The sequence below is a fragment of the Schistocerca nitens genome, chromosome 2, assembly GCF_023898315.1.
Source record: "Schistocerca nitens isolate TAMUIC-IGC-003100 chromosome 2, iqSchNite1.1, whole genome shotgun sequence".
NCBI lineage: Eukaryota > Metazoa > Arthropoda > Insecta > Orthoptera > Acrididae > Schistocerca > Schistocerca nitens.
In genome coordinates, this window is record NC_064615.1 from 772,432,933 (window position 1) to 772,457,429 (window position 24,497).

The following is a 24,497-nucleotide window of genomic DNA, read 5'->3' on the forward strand; positions in this document are numbered from 1 at the left end:
AAAAGGAACGGATACATATTTTACAAAATTTGTAGCAAGTTTATTTCAGCAAAAATTAGTTATCTTGAACAATAGTAATCAATTTACTTAAACAATATTAAGCAATTTATTTCAAAAAAATTGTTATCTCAAACAAAATTGCAAAGATTTTAAGAAATTTTAGTTTGATCTGCGTCTTACAAAAACATTTTCGAAAAATATCATTTCTCTATTACGATTCTCCACATTTTGTTTCTACGCCCCGTGTACCGAAAGCTTTAAATGTATTTCTCTGACGTCAGTGGAGAGTTTAGTCCCGAAGAAGTTCTTCAAGCCAGCCAGGTTCTCTGTAACAGAAAACGAGGAAAAAATCAACAAAATTCTATTCACAAAATGATGTGTGTTTGTTCAATATGTCCACCTATCGAAACTATGGTAAACCATTTTTAAAAATTTACTGATGTTACCAATTTATAACAACCTGTCTGCTCTTGTTACATGCAGAAAGTCGTACGTACCGTCATGTTGTAACAGTTGAGTAATATATTAACCAGTTCAATTTTCGTGATGGCCTGCTAACACTACTGACCTCCATTTTTTGTGTTGATCGCAGAAAATCTGTTGTTTCACACTGCTAGAGGTACTAAGTTTACTTCCTTTTGTCTGCTCTTCTGACTACAAAGAGCCCAACAGTTGGTCAGGAGTCGGTAGAGAATTGACACTCCACATACTGCTGAACGCCACTTGTCTTATGGGAATATATGTACGTATTAAATCAGTGATCTGTATCGAACATGCCCTTTCGATATGCAGATATCTCCACTACAATGCGGATGTATGGTAACGAGGCATGTGCAAGGAAACGGAACAGGTGGGTGGCTCTGACAAATGAATCGCATTTGTGGGTGTTGGATTAAATTAAAAATTGTGAGCGTTGAGGAGGGTACGTTCATGTACTGAAACGAAAGTGGAGTTTGTTGAAATAATGATTTATTGTCAAGGTACGTAAAAAACACAGGGCATGAAATTACAAATCTGATTATCTCGCAAACTGAAACCGAGCGCAGTCGGAATCTGAAGCTAGTTCCTTATGCTTTGGATCGGAGAGGAAGAACAGAAGAAATTCTGCTAATAAATTGAAATGTCATAACTAGACATAAAAAGTTGAGATCCATAATTGGTTTTGGAGAAAATTTAATGGCCAAGATCGCATTCAGTGCGATTTAATTCTGATTACCGGTTTCAACACTTAAGACACCTTCTGATCTTTAAAAAAAATTCTGTTCCATTTTGACTGTATCACACACAGCATGTTGACACTCTAGTAGATATTATGTGGCACATTCCACACAGGTTTGTTAAAAATAGAAATAAAACCCAGTATGTCACAAATAAGAAAATACAGTCGAAAAGCAACTTATGGAACTAGGGATATCCACACACATTATATTCCACTGATGCTCGTCAGGTGTTGAATTGCGCAGCAGTACACATTTCTGCACTTCTTTGCGTTTACACGACGAGTTAAATACGTCAGAGATCCACATTTTTTAAAATACAGCTTAACTGCTGAAATTTATGATTTTTTCTAGTAATAAATTCGAGATGTCTAACTGAATAGCATATGCAGTGTCGCACTGCTCATGATGACTGGGTCGATTCTGAAAAGTGAAGGTGTTAAACATGCATGAAGACCAAACATCAAACCCATGGTCAGGGCATCAACTCATGATGTGTGATTGATTTAAGTTCCATACAAACGCGCCTATTCCCACGGTTGTGCTACAGACTCACGGCACTGAATCGTGAGCTGGCACTGCAGTAGGTGATGGACTGCAGGAGGTCATCATGCATCTGCTGAAAACCGAATCTCCACAATACAATCTTGAACATCCAATCAGCAAACTCCAATCTGGAATTATGCTAAAACTCGTGCTCTGCTAAACTAAAGATGTGCCAATCTGAAGGACTGTCTCAATATCTGTAACACTTCTCTCCATAGTACAGGCTTTTTGTTATGGCTTTAGCCAGTGGTATCGTTTTCACTGGGCAAGACAAGTGCTCAGAGACCAGTGATTTGGCGAGTTGCGATTTCCGATGAATCGCAGAACGCTGTATCGAGTACCTACTTGACGGCAGTGCTACACATTTCCCAAGTTATTAACCGACCTTATCATGCAGGGCAGGCCCAACTCGATCGCTGTTCACAGCCAGACGTCCGATCACCTTCAACCACCTTACATGTGGTCGGCTGCAGTGATGCGATGTTCTACTGATAAATGTCATAGTCTTGCAGATGTCCTTTCGACTGTAAAGCTGCCCATTCACAGGCCGACCAGTTGACCAACCACCCTTGCCAAGCTAGTCTTCCCCGACACATTTGTCTTTGTGGTGAGCCGGCCGTTGTGGCCGAGCGGTTCTAGGCGATTCAGTATGGAAACGCGCTGCTGCTACGGTCGCAGGTTCGAATCCTGCCTCGGGCATGGATGTGTGTGATGTCCTTAGGTCAGTTAGGTTTAAGTAGTTCTAAGTCTAGGGGACTGATGACCTCAGATGTTAAGACCCATAGTGCTCAGAGCCATTTGAACCATTTTTTGCCTTTGTGGTGTACCATTTTATAGCGGTCAGATCCAGGGTCCAGGTTCGTCGGCCCCACAGGTGCACCGCTACCTGCTAGCCCTGAACTCTACCTGCCACCGCACATTCCGTCCTTTGTCCTTCTGTTTTCGCATGGTGAAAACTGCCATGAGACTGGACGCAGGTGGGTTCGCCACACAGTCACAGAATGCCCACAGACAGTCACACACATCAGTGACCCACTCAGCATGAGGGACTGGCCGACTCAGCCTGAGAATGGATGGCAAAAAGTATTAGCAAAGACCCCAGGGAGCCGTTGCAAACGGAACCTGAAAGCGAGCCATGTGCCCCTGCTCAGCGAGTGTACACTAGTGGTCGCAAGACCATGGTTAGAACTGGTCCGACGTCCTTGACTCCCAAGAGAACCGCTCCAGGCAGGTGGCCCCAGTTTGTCGAAACGTTAATCCCTTCAAACGGCGCTTGCCGGCCAGCCACCTGAGCGAACTGGACTACACAGCGGCCACATAATATACCAGGTCCGAGGCATTTCAGGCCCCCTCGACCCACCTGCCACTCTTGCTTTCGGCCACAGCTCGGCTGCTACAATCAGTAGCTCGGCTGCTACAATCAGTAGCTACAGAAAAAAACTTGCAAAATAGGAAAAAGTGACCTCTGCAATCAACATTCCTACTTCATAAACAAATCATATCCTCATTACGCATGCACTACTTCATGAGTAGAAAATCTCCATGTGCCATTACGAAATTACACAGACCTATGACATTAATATGACCACCACCCATGTTCGACGTCTACGCGCAATAACCACACAATGAAAAGTGGCAGCACTGGCAGTGGAGGGTTTACATAGGATGCGGGGTACGCAGAACAAAGTGCAGTCGTCATTGCAGTGTGGAAACAGAGCGATTTATCTAATGTACAAAAGGGCATGAACATTGGATTTTGGGCCAAGTGTGGAAGCATTTCAGAAATGGCAGAGTCTGTAAACTGTTCACGTGCTGCTACATTTAAAGTGTACTGTGGATGGAAAAATGGCGCTACCAAAAACCGGCGCTGAGGCAACTTGGTGCACCATGGGCCACAGATGACAGGGGTGGACGACAGCTGGGGATATGTGAATGAGAGAATGGATGTGCAACTACTGAGCAACGGATCACCCAGATGAACCATGGGGCTACCAACAGTGTCTCCTGAACGACCGTTCAGCGAACGTTGCTACTTCTGGGCCTCCACAGCAGATGCCTGTTTCATGAACCCATCCTGACTGCTGTTCATCAGCGACGAAGGCTGGAATTTGCACGCCAATACCGCAACTGGATATCCACAGAGTGGCGACAGGTTGCGTTTACAGATGAATCGCGTTCGATGCTCCATCAGACAGATGACCATTGGAGTGAACGGCGTGAAAATTCTGAAAGCAAAAATCCTACAACAATAGTTGGGAGGGTCCAGGCCGCAGGAGGGAGAATTCTAGTCTGGGGAATGTTTTCGTGACAGATCTGCACAAGTACGTATCTATCCTTGGGGACCATGTCCATCCCTACATGCAGTTTGTTTTCCCTTGGCACAATGGCATCTTCCGGCAGGACACTGCAACATGTCACACAATTCACAGAGTATGCGCGTGGTTCAAAGAGTACCAAGATGGGTTTACTACTCTGCTGGCCACCGAACTCCCCGAATTAAGACCCATTAGAGAACCTGTGAGACCACTTCCATTGGGCTGTTCGCACCATGCATCCTGAACCGAGAAACCTAGCCCAGCTGGCCACAGCACTAGAGTTGGCATGGTTCTATATCCCTGTTGGTACCTTACAGAAGCTCACTGACCCTCTCCTTGCACATCTCGCAGTAGTCTGTGCTGCAAATAGTAGTGATTTAGGCTTTTGACAGATGGTTAAATTAATGCGTCTGTGCAATGTAATTGAAATGCTTAATAAAAACGAAGCACATGAGGTAAAAATGAAGGCCGACTACTGCTGGATGCATTTCAATACCATACCTCAACATTTGTAATTCTTTCAGAGACAGCAAAGGATTTGGAAGAGCAGTTGAATGGAATGGACAGTGTCTTGAAAGAAGGGTAAAAGATGAACATCAACAAAAGCAAAACAAGGATAATGGAATGTAGTCGAATTAAGTTGGGTGATACTGAGGGAATTAGATTAGGAAATGAGACACTTTAAGTAGTAAAGGAGTTTTGCTATTTGGGGAGCAAAATAACTGATGATGGTCAAAGTAGGGAGGATATTAAGTGTAGACTGGCAATGACAAGGAAAGCGTTTCTGAAGAAGAGAAATTTGTTAACGTCGGGTATTGATTTAAGTGTCAGGAAGTCGTTTCTGAAAGTATTTGTTTGGAGTGTAGCCATGTATGGAAGTGAAACATGGACGATAAATAGTTTGGACAAGAAGAGAATAGAAGCTTTCGAAATGTGGCGCTACAGAAGAATGCTTAAGATTAGATGGGTAGATCACATAACTAATGAGGAGGTATTGAATAGAATTGGGAAGAAGAGGAGTTTGTGGCACAACTTGACTAGAAGAAGGGATCGGTTGGTAGGACATGTTCTGGGGCATCAAGGGATCACCAATTTAGTACTGGAGGGCAGCATGGAGGGTAAAAATCGTAGAGGGAGACCAAGAGATGAATACACTAAGCAGATTCAGAAGGATGTAGGCTGCAGTAGGTACTGGGAGATGAAGAGGCTTGCACAGGATAGAGTAGCATGGAGAGCTGCATCAAACCAGTCTCAGGACTGAAGACCACAACAACAACAACCTCAACACCAGTTGGAACAACATCAAATGTTAAGTCTACTGCTACACTCACCACAACCTAAACGGAACTTAATTCGCTCACTTCCTTCACAGCTCCCGAGACATTGATGGCTGATTAACACTGGATTAGAACGACAATTATAGTACATTTACATCTACATCTATACTCTGCAAACCACTGCGAATGCATGGCAGAGTGCACATCCCATTTCTTCACAGCTCCCGAGACACTGATGGCTGATTAACACTGGATTAGAACGACAATTGTAATACATTTACATCTACATCTACTACATCTATACTCTGCAAACCCCTGCGAGGTCCAAGGCAGAGTGTGCATCCCATTGTACCAGTTATTAGGGTTTATTCCCATTCCATTCACGTATGGAGCGCGAGAAGAATGATTGTTTGAATGCCTCTGTGTGCAGTAATTATTCTAATCGTATCATCACGATCTCTACGAGAGCGATACGTAGGCGACTGTAGTATATTCCTAGAGTCATCATTTAAATTCGGTTCTTCAAATTTGTTAACAGACTTTCTCGGGATAGTTTACGTCTATCTTCAAGAGTCTGCCTCTTCAGTTCCTTCAGTATCTCTGTGGCACTCCTCAAAAGATTAAACAAACCTGTGACCATTCGTGCTGCCCTTCTCTGTACATGTTAAATATCCTCTGTTAGTCTTATTTGGTGCGGATCACACACACTTGAGCAGTATTCTAGGATGGGTCGCACAGGTGATTTGTAAGCAATCTCCTTTGTAGACTGACAGCATTTCCCCAGTATTCAACCAATAAACCGAGGTCTACCACCTGCTTTACCCACGACTGAGCCTATCTGATCATTCCATTTCGTATCCCTACAAAGTGTTACACCAAGGTATTTGTACGAGTTGGCTGATTCCAGTTTTGACTCAATCAAAGTATAGTTACAGGATACTTCGCTTTTTCGGTTTGTGAAGTGCACTATTTTACATTTCTGAACGTTGAGAGCAAGTTGCCAATCTTTGCACCACTTTAAAATCTTATCAAGAGCTGACTGATTATTTATACAGCTTCTTTCACACAGAACTTCATTATAGATAACTGCATCACCTGCAAAAACCCTCATGGTACTATGAATACTGTCTGCACGGTCATTAATATACAACATGAACGGCAAGAGTCCCAACACACTTCTACATCTGACGATGACACTCCATCCAAGACAACATGCTGCGTCCTCCCTACCAAAAAGTCCTCAATCCAGTCACAAATTTCACTTGACACCCATATGCTCGGACTTTTGACAATAAGCGTGGGTGTGGTACTGAGTCATATGCTTTTGGGAAATCAAGAAATACTGCATCAACCTGGCTTGACTTGATTCAAAGCTTTCAATATGTCATGTGAGAAAAGTGCATGTTGGGTTTCACATGCTCGATGTTTTCGGAATCCATGCTGGTTAGCATTGATGAGGTCATTCTGTTCAAGATACCTTATTATATTTGAGCTCGCAATATGTTCTAAGATTTTACAACAAATCGATATCAAGGATACTGGACAGTAGTTTTGTGGAGAACTTCTGCTACGCTTCTTGTGGACAGGCCTGTCCTATGATTTTCTCCAAGAATTGGGTACGGTTTTTTTCTTTTTTGAGTGATTTACCATGGATTATAGTTAACAGAGAGGCTAACTCACCCGCAGATTCAGTATATAATCTGACAGAGATTCCATCGGGCCCTGTAGCTTTGTTCAATTTTAAGGATTTCAGCTGTAGTTTGTGGTCTCTATTTAATTTTCCAGTCATCAATGGAAGTACGAGTGCAAATATTGCTATATGGCACATTTTATCAGATACTGTGTTTGTGGTCGAATAATTCTCTTTCCGACATTCTCTTACGCTAGTGGTAATAGTCGTCATGATATCCATCCGAGGGAAGCCACTACAAGCGATCCTAATCAGATGTTCTGCATGTTGCCCTATGGAAGAACGTTGTGCATTGACGTGAATCACCTGAGTGCAAATGACAACTCCACAGTGCACTGCCCTTTTACACCTGTGTAAGCGATACCACCGCCATCTATATATGTGCATATATCTTTCCCACGACCTGCGACTCATTCCGCCACTGCCAAATTTAGCCCCCCCCCCCTCTCCAGTGCCGGCCGGAGTGGCCGTGCGGTTCTAGGCGCTACAGTCTGGAACCGAGCGACCGCTACGGTCGCAGGTTCGAATCCTGCCTCGGGCATGGATGTGTGTGATGTCCTTAGGTTAGTTAGGTTCAATTAGTTCTAAGTTCTAGGCGACTGATGACCTCAGAAGTTTAAGTCGCATAGTGCTCAGCGCCATTTAACCCCCCCCCTCCCCCTCCAGTCCACTTGTCTTGTAAATATACGACCACACAATCACAAAAATTAAAACTATGGTATTAACTCTTTATCACATTGTATCTAAATATTTGTCAACCTGTAAAGCGCCTTTCACTAGGATAGTAACTATTATTAGACGTCTGTGGTACTTCATCATTACTGTTTGCTTATGAATAAACATGTAAAAACAAGCGTGACGCAAAATGTAAACGAACAGCTTTGTAGCGTAGTTACGTACTTTGGTTTGATGTCAGCGACATGCAAGGCACGCTATGCTCATTCTATGATTATTCCTTCTCTGTGGTATCACTACTAATAACTTGACTAGCATGCGAAAATGGAAAATTAACAATGACTGGTGGAAATATATTATAAGGAAAAGTTTGGGGCGTGCATGAATCATCAAGAAAAGAGTCCCAGGGAAACAACGTCCAACATACACGAGCTTAATTATGTGGTATGCGATTATTTTAATGCTGCTGTTTGTATATATCTTCTTTTTCCTGATCTTATCTCCAGGCAGTGTGCATTTAACCTGGATTTGGCTATGTTAGTGGAATAGGGTGGCCAGATTCCTTTCGCGTCGCCATCCTCCAGCTTCAGACCAGAGTCTGTCTGCCCTATCTTCTAGTGCCATTCATGTGAAAGTGTGGAAAGATTCTGAAAAGTTTGTGAATCGTGTAACTGAGGGGCGATGTGGGTTTCAGCCCAACGTTCACCTAGGTGGATGTGGGAAACCGCCTAAAAACCACATCTAGGGTGGCCGGTACACTGGCCGGCGGGTGGATTCGATTCGGGCCCAGCGCAGCTTCCCAAATCCCAAAACCTGTTTGATAAAGCCCACTGCTGTCTGGACGGGTGGCTAGTTCTATGTAGGCTATAACTTCTGTAATGCAATATACTAATACTGTAAGCCTTGTGAAGAATACAGAGTACTGCTAAATACTAACTCGAACATAACTGTTAGTATTGTTGTCATTGTTGGCGTTGTGGTCCTGGTCTACCATGTGAAAGCCTCTTCGTTTCCGAGTAACTACCGCAACCTGTATCTGTTTGATCCTGTTTACCCTATTCATACTTTATTCTCCCTCTACAATTCTCAGTTCCCTGGCCCCTTCCTTGACATATCAACTGATCCTTTGTTTTAGTCAGGTGTACCATAAGTTCCATTCTCTCTGCTATTCTGTTCTTTGTACTGCACAGTAGAGCAATTTCACTGGACAGACTTAAAAAATTTGTTAAGGTTCTAGCGGGCAAGCTCGGAAGAGAGTAAGTTACCGCTAGGTTGATGTACCTATCGTTACGTCAACATGGCGTACCACCGATGCAAAGGGACTTGGAACAGGGCAGACAGAAACGCATGCACTGCTGTGCTACTTAACAGGGCATGGTGAGGTAACTTCACCAGCTGTGAGCTACTACTGAAAGAACAGAGCTCAGCGACCCAGAATCACTACTGAAATTACCACATCGAGGCAAGGAGCACTGATGGGTCTGATAAATGGGGTCAAATGCACCCATACAACCAGGACCACTGAGTCATAGTCGTGGGATAGACCCGTTAAACATAAAGGCTTTCAAAGCTCAAGGACACATTCTGTTATGCTGCCATTCTATCCGTATCGCTAGAATCGGAGAGAATGACAGTCTTTTGGGTTTCAGTGAAACGACACGATGATGGATGATGGTCTGTCTGCTACCTGCTTGCTGACTTCAACACTGAGAGGCAGCCAACCTTATGCATACCACAGCCGTAGTCTGCCACTGCTGCCCACGGGGACATTGCAGATGAGAAGACTGCGATGGGTCATCGCGGCTGATCTACAAACTATCTTCGCACTGACCAGGTGAGGCGCAACCGCGAAGCTCCCTGGCCGGCTCGTGACAATCAGCTGCAGTCTTCGTCGATCCCTGGTAGGTGATCGGGGCCTAGTCTTCACGACAACCGGGGTCCTGGACCACAGTCGGCGGTCTCCAAATGGGCGCACGGCCGCGTATTCGAGAGCGCTGAGGTGGTAGACACACTTGGTCATCGCATTACGTCTCGGCGGGCCGCGCCTTCCTCGCCCTGCTATTGTTGCCATAACAGCACGCTGCCATGGTTCTGACCTGTAGCGGCGACGTCACGATTGCTGACGATACGTCAGCATTCCTTCACGGCACGTGTACTACTTCTGGCCACCACCCGCAACTCCGAAGACTATTACACCTTTGTACATTCTGCTCGCCTCCAGGCGTGCACTATATATATCTCTCACCCTCATGTTCGCTCAATCTCCTGACACAACATAACCCCAGCCCCAGGTCGCTACAAGTATCTCCTCATTTGTAACTGGATCTACCCATACAATCTTCAGCATTCTTCTGCAGTACCACATTTCAGTAGTTTCTCTTCTCTTCTTGTCTGAACTGGTTACTGTCCACATTTCACGTCGGTACAAGGCTAAACTCCGGACAAACACCGCCAGAAAAGATTTCCTAAAATGTAAATTTATATACCCTCTTATTCAGCCGTCGTCTGTTATTTTGTCCCCTAATAGCAAAACTTATCTACTGGTCTTGGGGTCTCTTTTCTTCGTGTTGGTTTAATGAAGAACTTATCAGCAACTGATACCACAATACTCAACAAAAAAAATTGGTGATGTGGAACAGCTATGTATATCTAAAGCTGCGCAGAGATATTCCATTACATTATATACATATTCCATTATATATATACACTCCTGGAAATGGAAAAAAGAACACATTGACACCGGTGTGTCAGACCCACCATACTTGCTCCGGACACTGCGAGAGGGCTGTACAAGCAATGATCACACGCACGGCACAGAGGACACACCAGGAACCGCGGTGTTGGCCGTCGAATGGCGCTAGCTGCGCAGCATTTGTGCACCGCCGCCGTCAGTGTCAGCCAGTTTGCCGTGGCATACGGAGCTCCATCGCAGTCTTTAACACTGGTAGCATGCCGCGACAGCGTGGACGTGAACCGTATGTGCAGTTGACGGACTTTGAGCGAGGGCGTATAGTGGGCATGCGGGAGGCCGGGTGGATGTACCGCCGAATTGCTCAACACTTGGGGCGTGAGGTCTCCACAGTACATCGATGTTGTCGCCAGTGGTCGGCGGAAGGTGCACGTGCCCGTCGACCTGGGACCGGACCGCAGCGACGCACGGATGCACGCCAAGACCGTAGGATCCTACGCAGTGCCGTAGGGGACCGCACCGCCACTTCCCAGCAAATTAGGGACACTGTTGCTCCTGGGGTATCGGCGAGGACCATTCGCAACCGTCTCCATGAAGCTGGGCTACGGTCCCGCACACCGTTAGGCCGTCTTCCGCTCACGCCCCAACATCGTGCAGCCCGCCTCCAGTGGTGTCGCGACAGGCGTGAATGGAGGGACGAATGGAGACGTGTCGTCTTCAGCGATGAGAGTCGCTTCTGCCTTGGTGCCAATGATGGTCGTATGCGTGTTTGGCGCCGTGCAGGTGAGCGCCACAATAAGGACTGCATACGACCGAGGCACACAGGGCCAACACCCGGCATCATGGTGTGGGGAGCGATCTCCTACACTGGCCGTACACCACTGGTGATCGTCGAGGGGACACTGAATAGTGCACGGTACATCCAAACCGTCATCGAACCCATCGTTCTACCATTCCTAGACCGGCAAGGGAACTTGCTGTTCCAACAGGACAATGCACGTCCGCATGTATCCCGTGCCACCCAACGTGCTCTAGAAGGTGTAAGTCAACTACCCTGGCCAGCAAGATCTCCGGATCTGTCCCCCATTGAGCATGTTTGGGACTGGATGAAGCGTCGTCTCACGCGGTCTGCACGTCCAGCACGAACGCTGGTCCAACTGAGGCGCCAGGTGGAAATGGCATGGCAAGCCGTTCCACAGGACTACATCCAGCATCTCTACGATCGTCTCCATGGGAGAATAGCAGCCTGCATTGCTGCGAAAGGTGGATATACACTGTACTAGTGCCGACATTGTGCATGCTCTGTTGCCTGTGTCTATGTGCCTGTGGTTCTGTCAGTGTGATCATGTGATGTATCTGACCCCAGGAATGTGTCAATAAAGTTTCCCCTTCCTGGGACAATGAATTCACGGTGTTCTTATTTAAATTTCCAGGAGTGTATATATACAGGGTGAGTCACCTAACGTTACCGCTGGATATATTTCGTAAACCACATCAAACACTGACGAACCGATTCCACAGACCGAACGTAAGGAGAGGGGCTAGTGTAATTGGTTAATACAAACTATACAAAAATGCACGTAAGTATGTTTTTTAACACAAACCTACGTTTTTTAAATGGAACCCCATTAGTTTTGTTAGCACATCTGAACATATAAACAAATACGCAATCAGTGCCGTTTGTTGCATTGTAAAATGTTAATTACATCCGGAGATATTGTAGCCTAAAGTTGACGCTTGAGTACCACTCCTCCGCTGTTCGATCGTGTGTATCGGAGAGCACCGAATTGCGTAGGGATCCAAAGGGAACGGTGATGGACCTTAGGTACAGAAGAGACTGGAACAGCACATTACGTCCACATGCTACCACCTTTTTATTGGTCTTTTTCACTGACGCACATGTACATTACCATGAGGGGTGAGGTACACGTACACACGTGGTTTCCGTTTTCAATTAGGGAGTGGAATAGAGTGTGTCCCGACATGTCAGGCCAATAGATGTTCAATGTGGTGGCCATCATTTGCTGCACACAATTGCAATCTCTGGCGTAATGAATGTCGTACACGCCGTAGTACATCTGGTGTAATGTCGCCGCAGGCTGCCACAATATGTTGTTTCATATCCTATGGGGCTGTAGGCACATCACGGTACACATTCTCCTTTAACGTACCCCACAGAAAGAAGTCCAGAGGTGTAAGATCAGGAGAACGGGCTGGCCAATTTATGCGTCCTCCACGTCCTATAAAACGCCCGTCGAACATCCTGTCAAGGGTCAGCCTAGTGTTAATTGCGGAATGTGCAGGTGCACCATAATGCTGATACCGCATACGTCGACGCGTTTCCAGTGGGACATTTTCGAGCAACGTTGGCAGATCATTCTGTAGAAACGCGATGTATGTTGCAGTGCTCTCCGATACACACGATCGAACAGCGGAGGAGTGGTACTCAAGCGTCAACTTTAGGTTACAATATCTCCGGATGCAATTAACATTTTACAATGCAAATAACGGCACTGATTACGTATTTGTTTATATGTTCAGATGTGCTAACAAAACTAACGGGGTTCCATTTAAAAAAACGTAGGTTTGTGTTAAAAAACATACTTCCGTGCATTTTTGTATGGTTTGTATTAACCAATTACACTAGCCCCTCTCCTCACGTTCGGTCTGTGGAATCGGTTCGTCAGTATTTGATGTGGTTTACGAAATATATCCAGCGGTAACGTTAGGTGACTCACCCTGCATGTATATGTCCTGCCGTTGCTCTCAGTGGTTCACAGCCCCACAGTAGGCCACAGCAGACCACCCACCCCACTGCAGCCCCACACCGAACCCAGGGTTATTGTGCGGTTCAGCCCCCAGTGGCCCCCCCCCCCCCCCCACCTGAACGTCTCATGCCAGACGAGTTTCCGTGGTAGATTAATTATGGTGTACGCGTACGTGGAGACAGTGTTTGCGCAGCAATCGCCGACATAATGTAACAGAGACAGAATAAGGGGAACCAGCCCGCATTCGCCGAGGTAAATGGAAAACCGCCTTAAAAACTAAAACCACCCACAGGCTGGCCGGCACACCGGACCTCGGCATTAATATGCCGGGATGATTCGTGCCGGGGATCGGCACGCCTTCCCGTTCGGGAAGCAGCGCGTGAGACCGCACGGGTAGCCGGGTGGGCAAATGCTAGAGATTAGATGGGTAGATCGTGTAACTAATGAGGAGGTACTGAGGGGGGAGAAAGGGAACTTCTGGCGTAACTTGACTAAAGTAGCAGGGATCGGCTGATAGTACACATTCTGAGACATCAAACAATCGTCAATTCAGTACTGGAGGGAAGGGTGGGAGGAGTAAAACTTGCAGAGGGAGATTAATTCAAAAGTACAGTAAGCAAGTTCAAATGGATGTCGGTTGCAGTAGTTATTCGGAGATGAGAAGGTTTGGACACGACAGAGTTGCACGGAGAGCTGCATCAAAATAAGCCTTTAGATTGAAGACCAAAACAACAACAACAACAACAACATGGGCAAGTACACAATAATATTCATCATCTTAGCATATTTATTCGTCGAAGCGTCCTCTGTGTTACAGAATACATATAGCGTGTAGATCAAAGTGTTGAATTTCCCTAAATCGCTCGAGGCAAATAACGGGATGGTTCTTTTGAAAGGGTACGGCCGATTTCCTTACCCATCCTTGACACAATCCGAGCTTGGGCTCCTCTCTAATGACCTCGATGTTGACAGAGTTAAAGCCGATCTTCCTTCCTGCCTTCTTTCAAAGTGTTGAACATGCGGACATTGACAGAATTTCTGGGACTCCTCTCTTTATCGTTATGCTGAACTGCAGAGCTTTATTGTCTTGTTCTTGTTGTGGTCTTCAGTCTTGAGACTGGTTTGATGCAGCTTTCCATGCTACTCTATCCTGTGCAAGCTTCTTCATCTACCAGTACCTACAGCAACCTACATCCTTCTGAATCTGCTTAGTGTATTTATCTCTTGGTCTCCCTCTACGATTTTTACCCTCCACGCTGCCCTCCAATACTAAATTTGTGATCCCTTGATGCCTCAAAACATGTCCTACAAACCGGTCCCTTCTTCTTGTCAAGTTGTGCCACAAACTCCTCTTCTCCCAGATTCTATTCAATACCTCCTCATTAGTTATTTGATCTACCCATCTAATCTTCAGCATTCTTCTGTAGCACCACATTTCGAAAGCTTCTATTCTCTTCTTGTCCAAACTATTTATCGTCCATGTTTCACTTCCATACATGGCAACATTCCATACAAATACTTCCAGAAACGACTTCCTGACACTTAAATCTATACTCGATGTTAACAAATTTCTCTTCTTTAGAAACGCTTTCCTTGCCATTGCCAGTCTACACTTAATATCCTCTCTACTTCGACCATCATCAGTTATTTTGCTCCCCAAATAGCAAAACTCCTTTACTACTTCAAGGGTCTCATTTCCTAATTTAATTCCCTCAGCATCACCCGACTTAATTCGACTACATTCCATTATCCTCGTTTTGCTTTTGTTGATGTTCATCTTATATCCTCCTTTCAAGACACTGTCCATTCCGTTGAACTGCTCTTCCAAGTCTTTTGCTGTCTCTGACAGAATAACAATGTCATCGGCGAACCTCAAAGTTTTTATTTTTTCTCCATGGATTTTAATACCTACTCCGAATTTTTCTTTTGTTTGCTTTACTGCTTGCTCAATATACAGACTGAAAACATCGGGGAGAGGCTACAATCCTGTCTCACTCCCTTCCCAACCACTGCTTCCCTTTCATGTCTCTCGACTCTTATAACTGCCATCTGGTTTCTGTACAAATTGTAAATAGCCTTTCGCTCTCTGCATTTTACCCCTGCCACCTTTAGAATTTGAAATAATTGTCTATTAACACAGCATAATATGCAAGGAGACGGAGTGCACCAACATATTGTCTGCAAGCATCAAGTCGAAAAAGTGTCCCAGCATTGTGAGACTACTTTAGATAATGTGGCAATCTGTATTGGTGCTGATTAATATATCTCTTACATTTATCTGCTGCGATCAGTAAACTAAAGAGAAAAAGCTATTTGCGTAGCATGCCTGTACTAATACACATGAATTACAGCTTATGTTAACTTAACAAAAAAGTAAATCTTAATAAAGAAATTTCCAAATTGTCTCGAATCAGCTTGATAATACGCACTTTCGGCTTCGAAACGATCTATGTCTACATTAAATCCACAGCCATAGTCAACCACTGTTACAGGACTATGAAAGTGTGCAAATGTAATAGTAGGGGATTGGCACGTGAGAGCTTTTTCACTTGTAGATCTACAGGGTACAGAACCATTAAGAGGGTAATGTTGCATAAAAAGGAGAGCTTCTGTAAAGTTTGGAAGGTAGGAGATGAGATACTGGCAGAAGTAAAGCTGTGAGGACGGGGCGTGAGTCGTGCTTGGGTAGCTCAGTCGGTAGAGCACTTGCCCGCGAATGGCAAAGGTCCCGTGTTCGAGTCTCGGTCCGGCACACAGTTTTAATCTGCTAGGAAGTTTCATAATAATTTAAGTTTGTTAGAATTACATAGGCCTACCTCAGTATTCATAGCCTAGAAATAGTCTGCTTTTCACCTCACTAGTGTGTATTTCGATAGTGAAATATTATTTTATACAAGAACCCATTCAGATCCCATCTTTAAATTTTGCATGCAGGTAGTCAGTCAGACTGCACAACACATACAATTTTTATGAAAAAATCTGAGGGTATGTATTTTGGAAATTCCAAAAAATGTTTTTTGGAATAGTTTAAAATTTTCAGGTTTAGGTAGCATAGTCATGTTACATATCAAATTGAAGGGAATTTTTAGAGGAAAACAATGGTGCAAGTTTGAGCTCTCTAGGTTGTATAGTTTTTGAGCTACAGCATTTTAAAACAATCATCGATTGGTCAAAAACAGAGTTTTTTTTAAATTTTTAAACCCTTGAAACTCAAAAACCAAAGCTCAGAAAAATTAGAAATTTCAAATTTAAACTAGTGTTAGTGGGTACATTACATGGGAAAAAATTCATCCATATCTGAGATATTAAGGTTCAGACTGTTGGTTGATTTGAGATGGAATTACCCCTAGGTGTTACTCTGCGATATTCAAAAGTTTTATAGATGCGCTTCACAACCATTCCTGAATATTAAGCTTTTGCAAGTTAGCACAATGGTGATGTAAAAAAGTAATCAGCACTCTGAATTCAAGTTACAATTTTTTATTACTTTTGTTGCACCATCACTCCACAATATAAAACATACTTGAAAATATCTTCTCACTGTTAAAGTTCACATTTCATAAACTGACTACAATTTGCGTCTTTTCAGTATGACGACCAAGACTTGACTCCCTATAATAACCGCTTACGCGCCCAAAAATCAGAGTTACAGGTACGTCAAAGATCATAGTGACAAAAGAAAGAATACACATAAGAATAATATCATTGCAACATAAACATATCGATGTATCAAAGTACCTCTACATTAATGAAATCAAATCTGAATGTTGTCTCAGAAATATGTTAACTACTTTACAGAAACATAGTAGAATATTGCTGGTATCGAGAGGTTGAGGTGAGGTGATGTAATGGTTACGTAATTCAAGTACCATTACAAAGTGATGATAAAATCTAATTTTTGTAATGTATAAAAAGTTCGTTTCTTTTATAAGTTATTCCACTGTATCTGTCACAGACTTCCTCGACAACAAAGCGAAAAAAATAACATCACATTCGATTTGAATACAGAGCGCAAAAATTCGAACCTGTGGGGTCAGTCATTACGCTACCAACCCACCTGATACAACATCACGTGTGGTGCAGCAGCATCAAAACTTTATCATTTTCTCGGAAACTATCGATTGTTGGCACCCGAGACAAAATAGGTGTCCATTTATTTTCGCCCTCCATTCACCAAGCGAATTTTCGACTGTCTCAGAGAGCGGTCTATTGCAGTTCCTCCTTGTGAGCTGTAGTTTCAGGAATCTGCTGATGGAACTCCAGGCCCACACATGCAACATGGAGTTCCTACAGTATTCCCGCACCAGAAACATAAATCGGCCAATTCCTACGGATCCAAAATGTCAGTCTTGAGAAACTAACATACAATCGAAATTAATCACCGGACACTGCATGCCTCAGAACTACTATGATGTAATTCGCCTTGTTAAAATAAAATTCGCTTCAGGCAAATGCCGGGATAGTTCCTTCGAAAGATCACGGCAAATTTCCTTCCCCATCCCTCATCCGATGGGACAGATGACCTCACTGTTTTGCCCCCTCCCCCAAATCAACCAACCAACAAACGTAAGATTAACCCCTACTGATTTTGCGGAAATTGACATGTTTCATTTTCTGTGATCTGTGGACTTCTATATTCTCTCTTTTTGACTGTCCTCGTGAAACTTAATAAATGATGAGCTTATCGATGAAATCTACATCTAGATCTGTCACTGAACCACCTTTAAGTTACTTCTCTACCGTTCCACTCTGGAACAGAGTGAACACTTAAAGCTTTCGTGTGATCTCGGATTTTTTTAAAATTTTATTATGATGATCACTCCTCCCCATTTAGGCAGGCGCCAAAAAATATTTTCACACTCTGAGGAGAAACATAGTGACTGAAATTTAATGAGAAGGTCCTGTAGCAGCGGAAAACGCTTTTCTTTTTAATGACTGCCATCCCAATTCCTGTACCATATCCGTGGCACTTTCTTCCCTATTTCGCGATAATACAAAACGAGCTGCCCTTCTTTGTACTTCTTCGATGTCCTCCGTCAATTCTATCTAAAGCGGATCTCACACGTCGCAGCAATACTCCAAAAGAGGGCGGACAAGCACAGTGTAACTAGTCTCTTTAGTAAACCTATTACATTTCTGCCAATAAATCGCAGTCTTTGGTTTTCTTTCCTCACAATAACATTATTATGTGTTCGTTCCAATTTAATTTATTCGTAATTGTAATCCATAACTTTTTAGTTGAGTTTACAGCCTTTAAATCTGTGTGTTTTATCGTGTTACTGAAATTTAACGGGTTCTTTTTAGTGATCGTATGGATGATTTCACAGTTTTCATGATTTAGAGTCAATTGTCACTTTTTGCACCACACAGATATATAGTCTAAATCATTTTGCAATTCGTTCTGTTCATCAGATGACGTAACATGACGATCTATGACAGCAGAATCTGCCAATAATCTAAGAGGACTGCTCATTATAACACATTCTCGGGGAACGCCAGATACTACTTCTGTTTTACTCGATGAATTGCTGTTAATTATTATGAACTGTGACCTTTCAGACAGGAAATCAAGAATCCAGTCACACAACTGAGACGACACTTCACAGGTAAGCAGGGGTAGCTTGTTAGGAACGGGGTTAAAAATCTGGAAATCTAAAAATATGGTATCAATTTGACGTCCGCTGTCGATAGCACTCATGACTCTGTGAGAAAAAAGGCCTTGCTGTGTTTCACAAGAGCGGTATTTTCGGAGTCGGTGTTGGTTATTTGGCTCAAATGGCTCTGAGCACTATGGGACTCAACTGCTGTGGTTATCAGTCCCCTAGAACTTAGAACGACTTAAACCTAACTAACCTAAGGACATCACACACATCCATGCCCGAGGCAGGATTCGAACCTGCGACCGTAGCAGTCGCACGGTTCCGGACTGCGCGCCTAGAACCGCGAGACCACCGCGGCCGGCTGTTGGTTATTTGTCGATACATTGTTTCCTTCGAGGTGATTCATAATGTTCAAGCAGAGTATATGTTCCAAAATCCCACTGCAAATCGATGTTAGTGATATGGGCCTGTAATTCATCGGGTTACTCCCATTTGGGTTTTGGTGTAACTAGTGCAACTTTCCAGTCTCTGGGTACGGATCTTTCTACGAGCGAACAGTTGTATATGATTACTAAGTATAGAGCTATTGTACCAGTATACTCTAAAAGGAACCTGGCTGGTATACAATAGGGGCCGGAATCATTTATTTCTTAAGTCTTTTTTAAGCTGCTTCGCTAAATCAAGTTACTTCTAAGTTACTCATGTTGGCAGTTGTTCTAGATTCGAATTCTGGAATGTTTACTTCGCCTTCTTTTGTAAAAGTATTTCTGAAAACCCGTGTTTAGTAACTCTGCTTTAGTGGTGCTGTCATCAATAACATCGCGCTGTGAAGGTATTGATTGCGTCTTGCCACTGGTGTACTTTACATATGAGCGGACTCACTTTACTTTAAGTTTTCTGCCAGATTTCGAGACAGCGTTCCGTTCCGTATTAAAAGCATCTCACAATGAAGTTCGCGGCAAATTTCGATCTCCTCTAAAACAGCGCCAATTTGGGGATTTTATTTTATTTTTTAATTTGGCATGCTTTCTTCATTGCTTCTGCAATAGTGTTCTTTTGTGTACCTTGGAGCATCAGTGCCATCTCTTATTAATTTATTTGGTATATATCTCTCAACTGCCGAAGATATTTTTCGTTTGTATTTAAAGCACATCTTACATAGATTGGAAGGAGTGAAGACTGTCTCCTCTTACATAGTCAGATTGGACGGAGTGGAGGCTGTCTCTTAGGAAGATATCAAACGAATTTTTATCTGCTTTTTCTAAACAAGTAATTTGCGTTATTTTTGGTGGGGTTGTATGTTATAGTATTCAGTCTAGCCACAACAACCTTGTGGTCGGTCACAACCTTGTGGTGACTTATCCCTGAATCGGTCATGTTCCCCGTCGGAGGTTCGAGTCCTCCCTCGGGCTTGGGTGTCTGTGTTGTCCCTTAGCTTAAGTTAGCTCAAGTTAGGTTAAGAAGTGTGTAAGCATAGGGACCGATGACCTCAGCAGTTTGATCCCATAGGATCTTACCACAAATTTAAAAAAAAATCGGTCATGTTCCTTAATTGGTCAGGATTATTTGTTGCTAACAGGTCAAGTACATTTTCACAACCACTAACGCTTCGAGTGAGCTCCTGAACCAGTTTTTCAAAATAATTCTCTGAGAAGGCATACAGTTCGATTTCGGTCGACATTTTATGTCTAACCTACTTTTAACATGTATTTTCGCCAGCGTATCGAGTTTAGACTAAAGTCTCCTCCGACTACAATTGTATGAGTGGGTACCTGTTTGAAATGATACTTAAGTTTTCTTTGAACTGTTCAGCAACTGTATCACCTGAGTAGGGAGGGGGGGGGGAGGGTCGGTAAAAGGAACCAATTGTTAATTTACTCCGTCTGTTAAGTATAACCTCTACACATACTCACAGGAACTGTCTGCTTCAAATTCACTACAAGGTAAATTACTTCTGACAGCACTAAACACTCCACTACCAACTGAGCTTAATCTATCGTTTCTGAACACAGTTAGGTCCTTCGCAAAAATTTCGTCTTAACTTATTTCCGGCTTTAGCCAGCTTTCCATACTTAGAACTAGTTGAGATTTAGTGCTTTCTGTTCACACTTGGAGCTCTGCTTCTTTTCGAACACAGCTACAATTGTTTACAACAACAATACTGATTGTTCCTAGTCTACCCTCTTCCTGTATACTTCCCGCACCCTTTGGAACTGAAGCCCCTTTTAAGTTCTCGAGACCCTCTAACCTAAAAAAACAACACCCAGTCCTAAACACACAGCCCCCGCTACCAGTGTAGCCCCTTTCTGCGTGTAGTGGAATCCTAACCTATTTAGCAGAACACAAGAACCCACCACCTTGTGGCGCAAGTCGAGAAATATGCAACCTACGCGGTCGCAGGACCATCTGAGCCTCTGATCCAGACTCTCCACTTAGCTCTGTACCAAAGGACCATATTCGGTTCTGTCGATGATACTACAGACGGCGAGCTCCGCCTTCATCTCATTAGCAAGACTACAGCCTTCACTATTTCAGTCAGCCACTCGAAACCAGAAACAGTCTCTTCTGATCAAAAGCGACACACATCATTAGAACTAACATGAGCCACCAGCTGCAGCTGGCTGCACCTTGTGCTCTTAATGGCATTTGGAAGCACCCGTTTCACATCTGGAATGACTCCCCCCGATATTCTCACAGTGAGCACATTGGATTCCCTCTCCTCCTTTGCAGACATATCCCTAAGTGGCCCCATTACGCACCTAACTTTGGAGCTCCAGTAATCCCACCCTCTGTAAACGCCCAGACTTTGCAGTCCCTGAGGATTCATCTGGAACTAGGCAAGCGACTTTATCTGGCTCAGGGACTTTTGTCAGCCACAGATATGAACCGGACAGGCCCTCCCATCGGCCCCTCAGAAACTCTTTCGCTATTAGCCACATCTTGGAACGACCTCCCACTCGACCACGGGTGAGGAATCAACCTCTGTGCACGCAGTATCCAGGTCGACCACAGCAGAGGACCAATCGGCCCATGTGATAGCCATTGGCAACAGCCTCAAGCTGCGTGACCGAAGCTAATGCCACCTGGAGCTGTGAGCAACGGGTCACCAACTCGGCTCGCATCTGATCACAACAACCGTAATTCCTCTCCATACTAAAGACTGCCTCATGAATACACAGAAACGCACGAAATGTAGGAGTTGAAACTAAAGCAAATTGACGAAATGTAAAGCAAGTCGCTTTTTATGTGAAGCTGCCGGCCGGAGTAGCCGAGCGGTTCTAGGCGCTACAGTCTGGAACCGCGCGACCGCTACGGTCGCAGGTTCGAATCCTGCCTCGGGCATGGATGTGTGTGATGTCCTTAGGCTAGTTAGATTTAAGTAGTTCTAAGTTCTAGTGGACTGATGACCTCAGATGTTACGTCCCATAGTGCTCAGAGCCATTATGTGAACCTGTGTCAACTCACAGTCCTCTAATGCGCTGTTGCTGCTAGAAAGCTATCACTCGCCTGGGGGATCTAACTACTACAAGTGGCTCTTGAAACGCAAAAGCAAATGTCTCGTGCAGTGCAAACAGCGGTTCTTTGCACTACACAGTTAATAAAGCCCGGAACTCTGTCTGATAAATAAACAAACACGCATGAAATATATGAGTTGAAGCTAAAGAACACTGACAATATCTAAAATAAGTCGCATTTAGGCTGCTAGTTGGAGACTGGGTCGTACCAGGGCTGGATGCTGGATGACGCCAGTATCGGGTGATGTATACTCCTCATTTCGACCTTGAGATACCAAAGTGTTGAAAACGACTCGAAACGTTCTTCAATTACAAGTATTTGAATTATTCAGATGGTGGGTACAGGCGATTTCAAAACTGGAAAACTGATTTAGGTTTCATCTCGAAATCTTTAATTTATTTAATCAACCTCATTTCATCTAAATTCGTTGCCTTTCCAATGTTCAACGTTTTCAAGTCATTCCACAGTGATGCAAAAATTGAGGTGTGCTTCTTGTTTTACTATATTTATGTGAGCTGAAGTTTTTAGGTAAGCAAAAGCAGATGAGCAATTGTATTAGGAGACAAGTTGATGTGCACAGCGACTATTTTAAGGGATTATTAAGCCTATCCAGTGGTCTCCAAGATGAAATGAAATTACAATTAACATTCTTCACTGAGTCGGATCCATCCACAATTGACGTAATATTTAGAATAGCAGTCCGTTTTAACAATTACACTTCGATAATACAGATATGTATCTTATGATCGCCTAGAGGGTTCGTCAGTATGTATTAACCGGAAATAAGCTGCCAAGCAAAATGGGCCACATGCGAGAAGCTGCATACAAATTCCGTGCCACGCTCACCTAGGGTAACCTCTTCTTGTTACTTTCGTTCCTCTCTGTCTTAAGCTGCCCGAAAATTGAGAAGCGCATTCATCAGGCTCTTTTCACTAATGTTGGCAAAGTATCACCAGCAGTTATACTGTAATCGTTGTAATTAGACGATATATTTCGTGTCTATAGTTTTTATAGAATGTACGACAATATTCGTCGAGAATTACATATTCAGCACATTACTGCAGGCAAGTTTTGTTCCTTTTTTTCACATTATCATTACGACTGCTTCACCTTTCAAGCTGTCAGGATCTGTAATCGAACTTGCACTGCAATGATTCACTTGGTTAATTATCTTCGAAGCTTTCGAGTTCTATTTTTAGATCACTGGAAAAAAATTCTCCTGCATAGTACGCTTTCGTGATTTTAAACTATATGTTAATTGCAGCATGTGAAATATGATTATCAAACATGAACATCCACAAGCAGGGTTATGTTATCTTTTCATTTGTGGTATTATGTATTAGAAGTGGTGCCAATGCAGAGTTTAACAAGGGAAACTGTTTTCAAGTATAGTATATTCAAATGAATTTTATTTACACATAATGTTAGTAACCTCTGGGAATGCTAAAAAAGCGAATCGCTCCTAGTGAATGAGTTTTTTAATTTCCAGTTTGCTAGAAGCAGAAAAACGAAAACACCTACGACAGCTACAGAAGAGGAGAACCGCAGAAATAATTTCCCATGCTCTTTATATTCGATTTGCAGTCGGTGTATCTGGATATTATTCGTAACTACGATTTACATCCAGTTATAGAAGTAGTTAGAAAAATGCAAATAAAACTCATTAGTATATACAATGTATTTTTGCTCTCAGTGCTTGCAGTGGCAGCCGGCACCAGCTAGCTCAAAAAACACATCGGCTGAGCAAACGCATCCTGCCTGTCGCCAGTCTAATAGAGAATTAGAAAAGTTATAGGAAACATTTGACAACTATGTGATCGTCGATTTACTTAATTTGGTTCAGAATTATCCTCGTACATTCGCTCGATATTTTCTTGTTACTGAGACTAAATATTCTGTATTATTCGCACTTAAGGGACGACATGAAGATAGCAGATTTATGGTTTGACTTCAGGAAGCTGGTTTCAACAAGAAATGCAGCTTACTTCGCCAATTACTTTGCGAATTCAACGTCTTAGTAATCATTGGGACGACAAGAGAATGATGTATGCTACAGTTGTATGTGAGCTTAGTAGTAACACGTTCGCCTTCAAGCGGGAGACTGCGTTAGTTTCCGGTTCCAATCTCTTTGGAGGCAAGATTTTTCCCTGCTCTGTGAAAAAGTCGTTAGCAAGTAGATCGTCAATCAGTGAAGAAATATTAAG

General features: G+C 43.5%; 1 protein-coding gene across 1 annotated transcript in view; it reads right to left on the minus strand.

Moving 5' to 3' along the window:
• Nucleotides 1–206: 206 nt before the first annotated feature.
• LOC126235318 (uncharacterized) overlaps nucleotides 207–24,497 on the minus strand; it is a 29,285-nt gene continuing 4,994 nt past the window's right edge. The window contains exon 2 of the mRNA XM_049944041.1: nucleotides 207–326. Coding sequence (XP_049799998.1) covers nucleotides 290–326 — 37 coding nt within the window. The 3' untranslated portion in view covers nucleotides 207–289. The remainder of the gene's footprint in view (nucleotides 327–24,497) is intronic.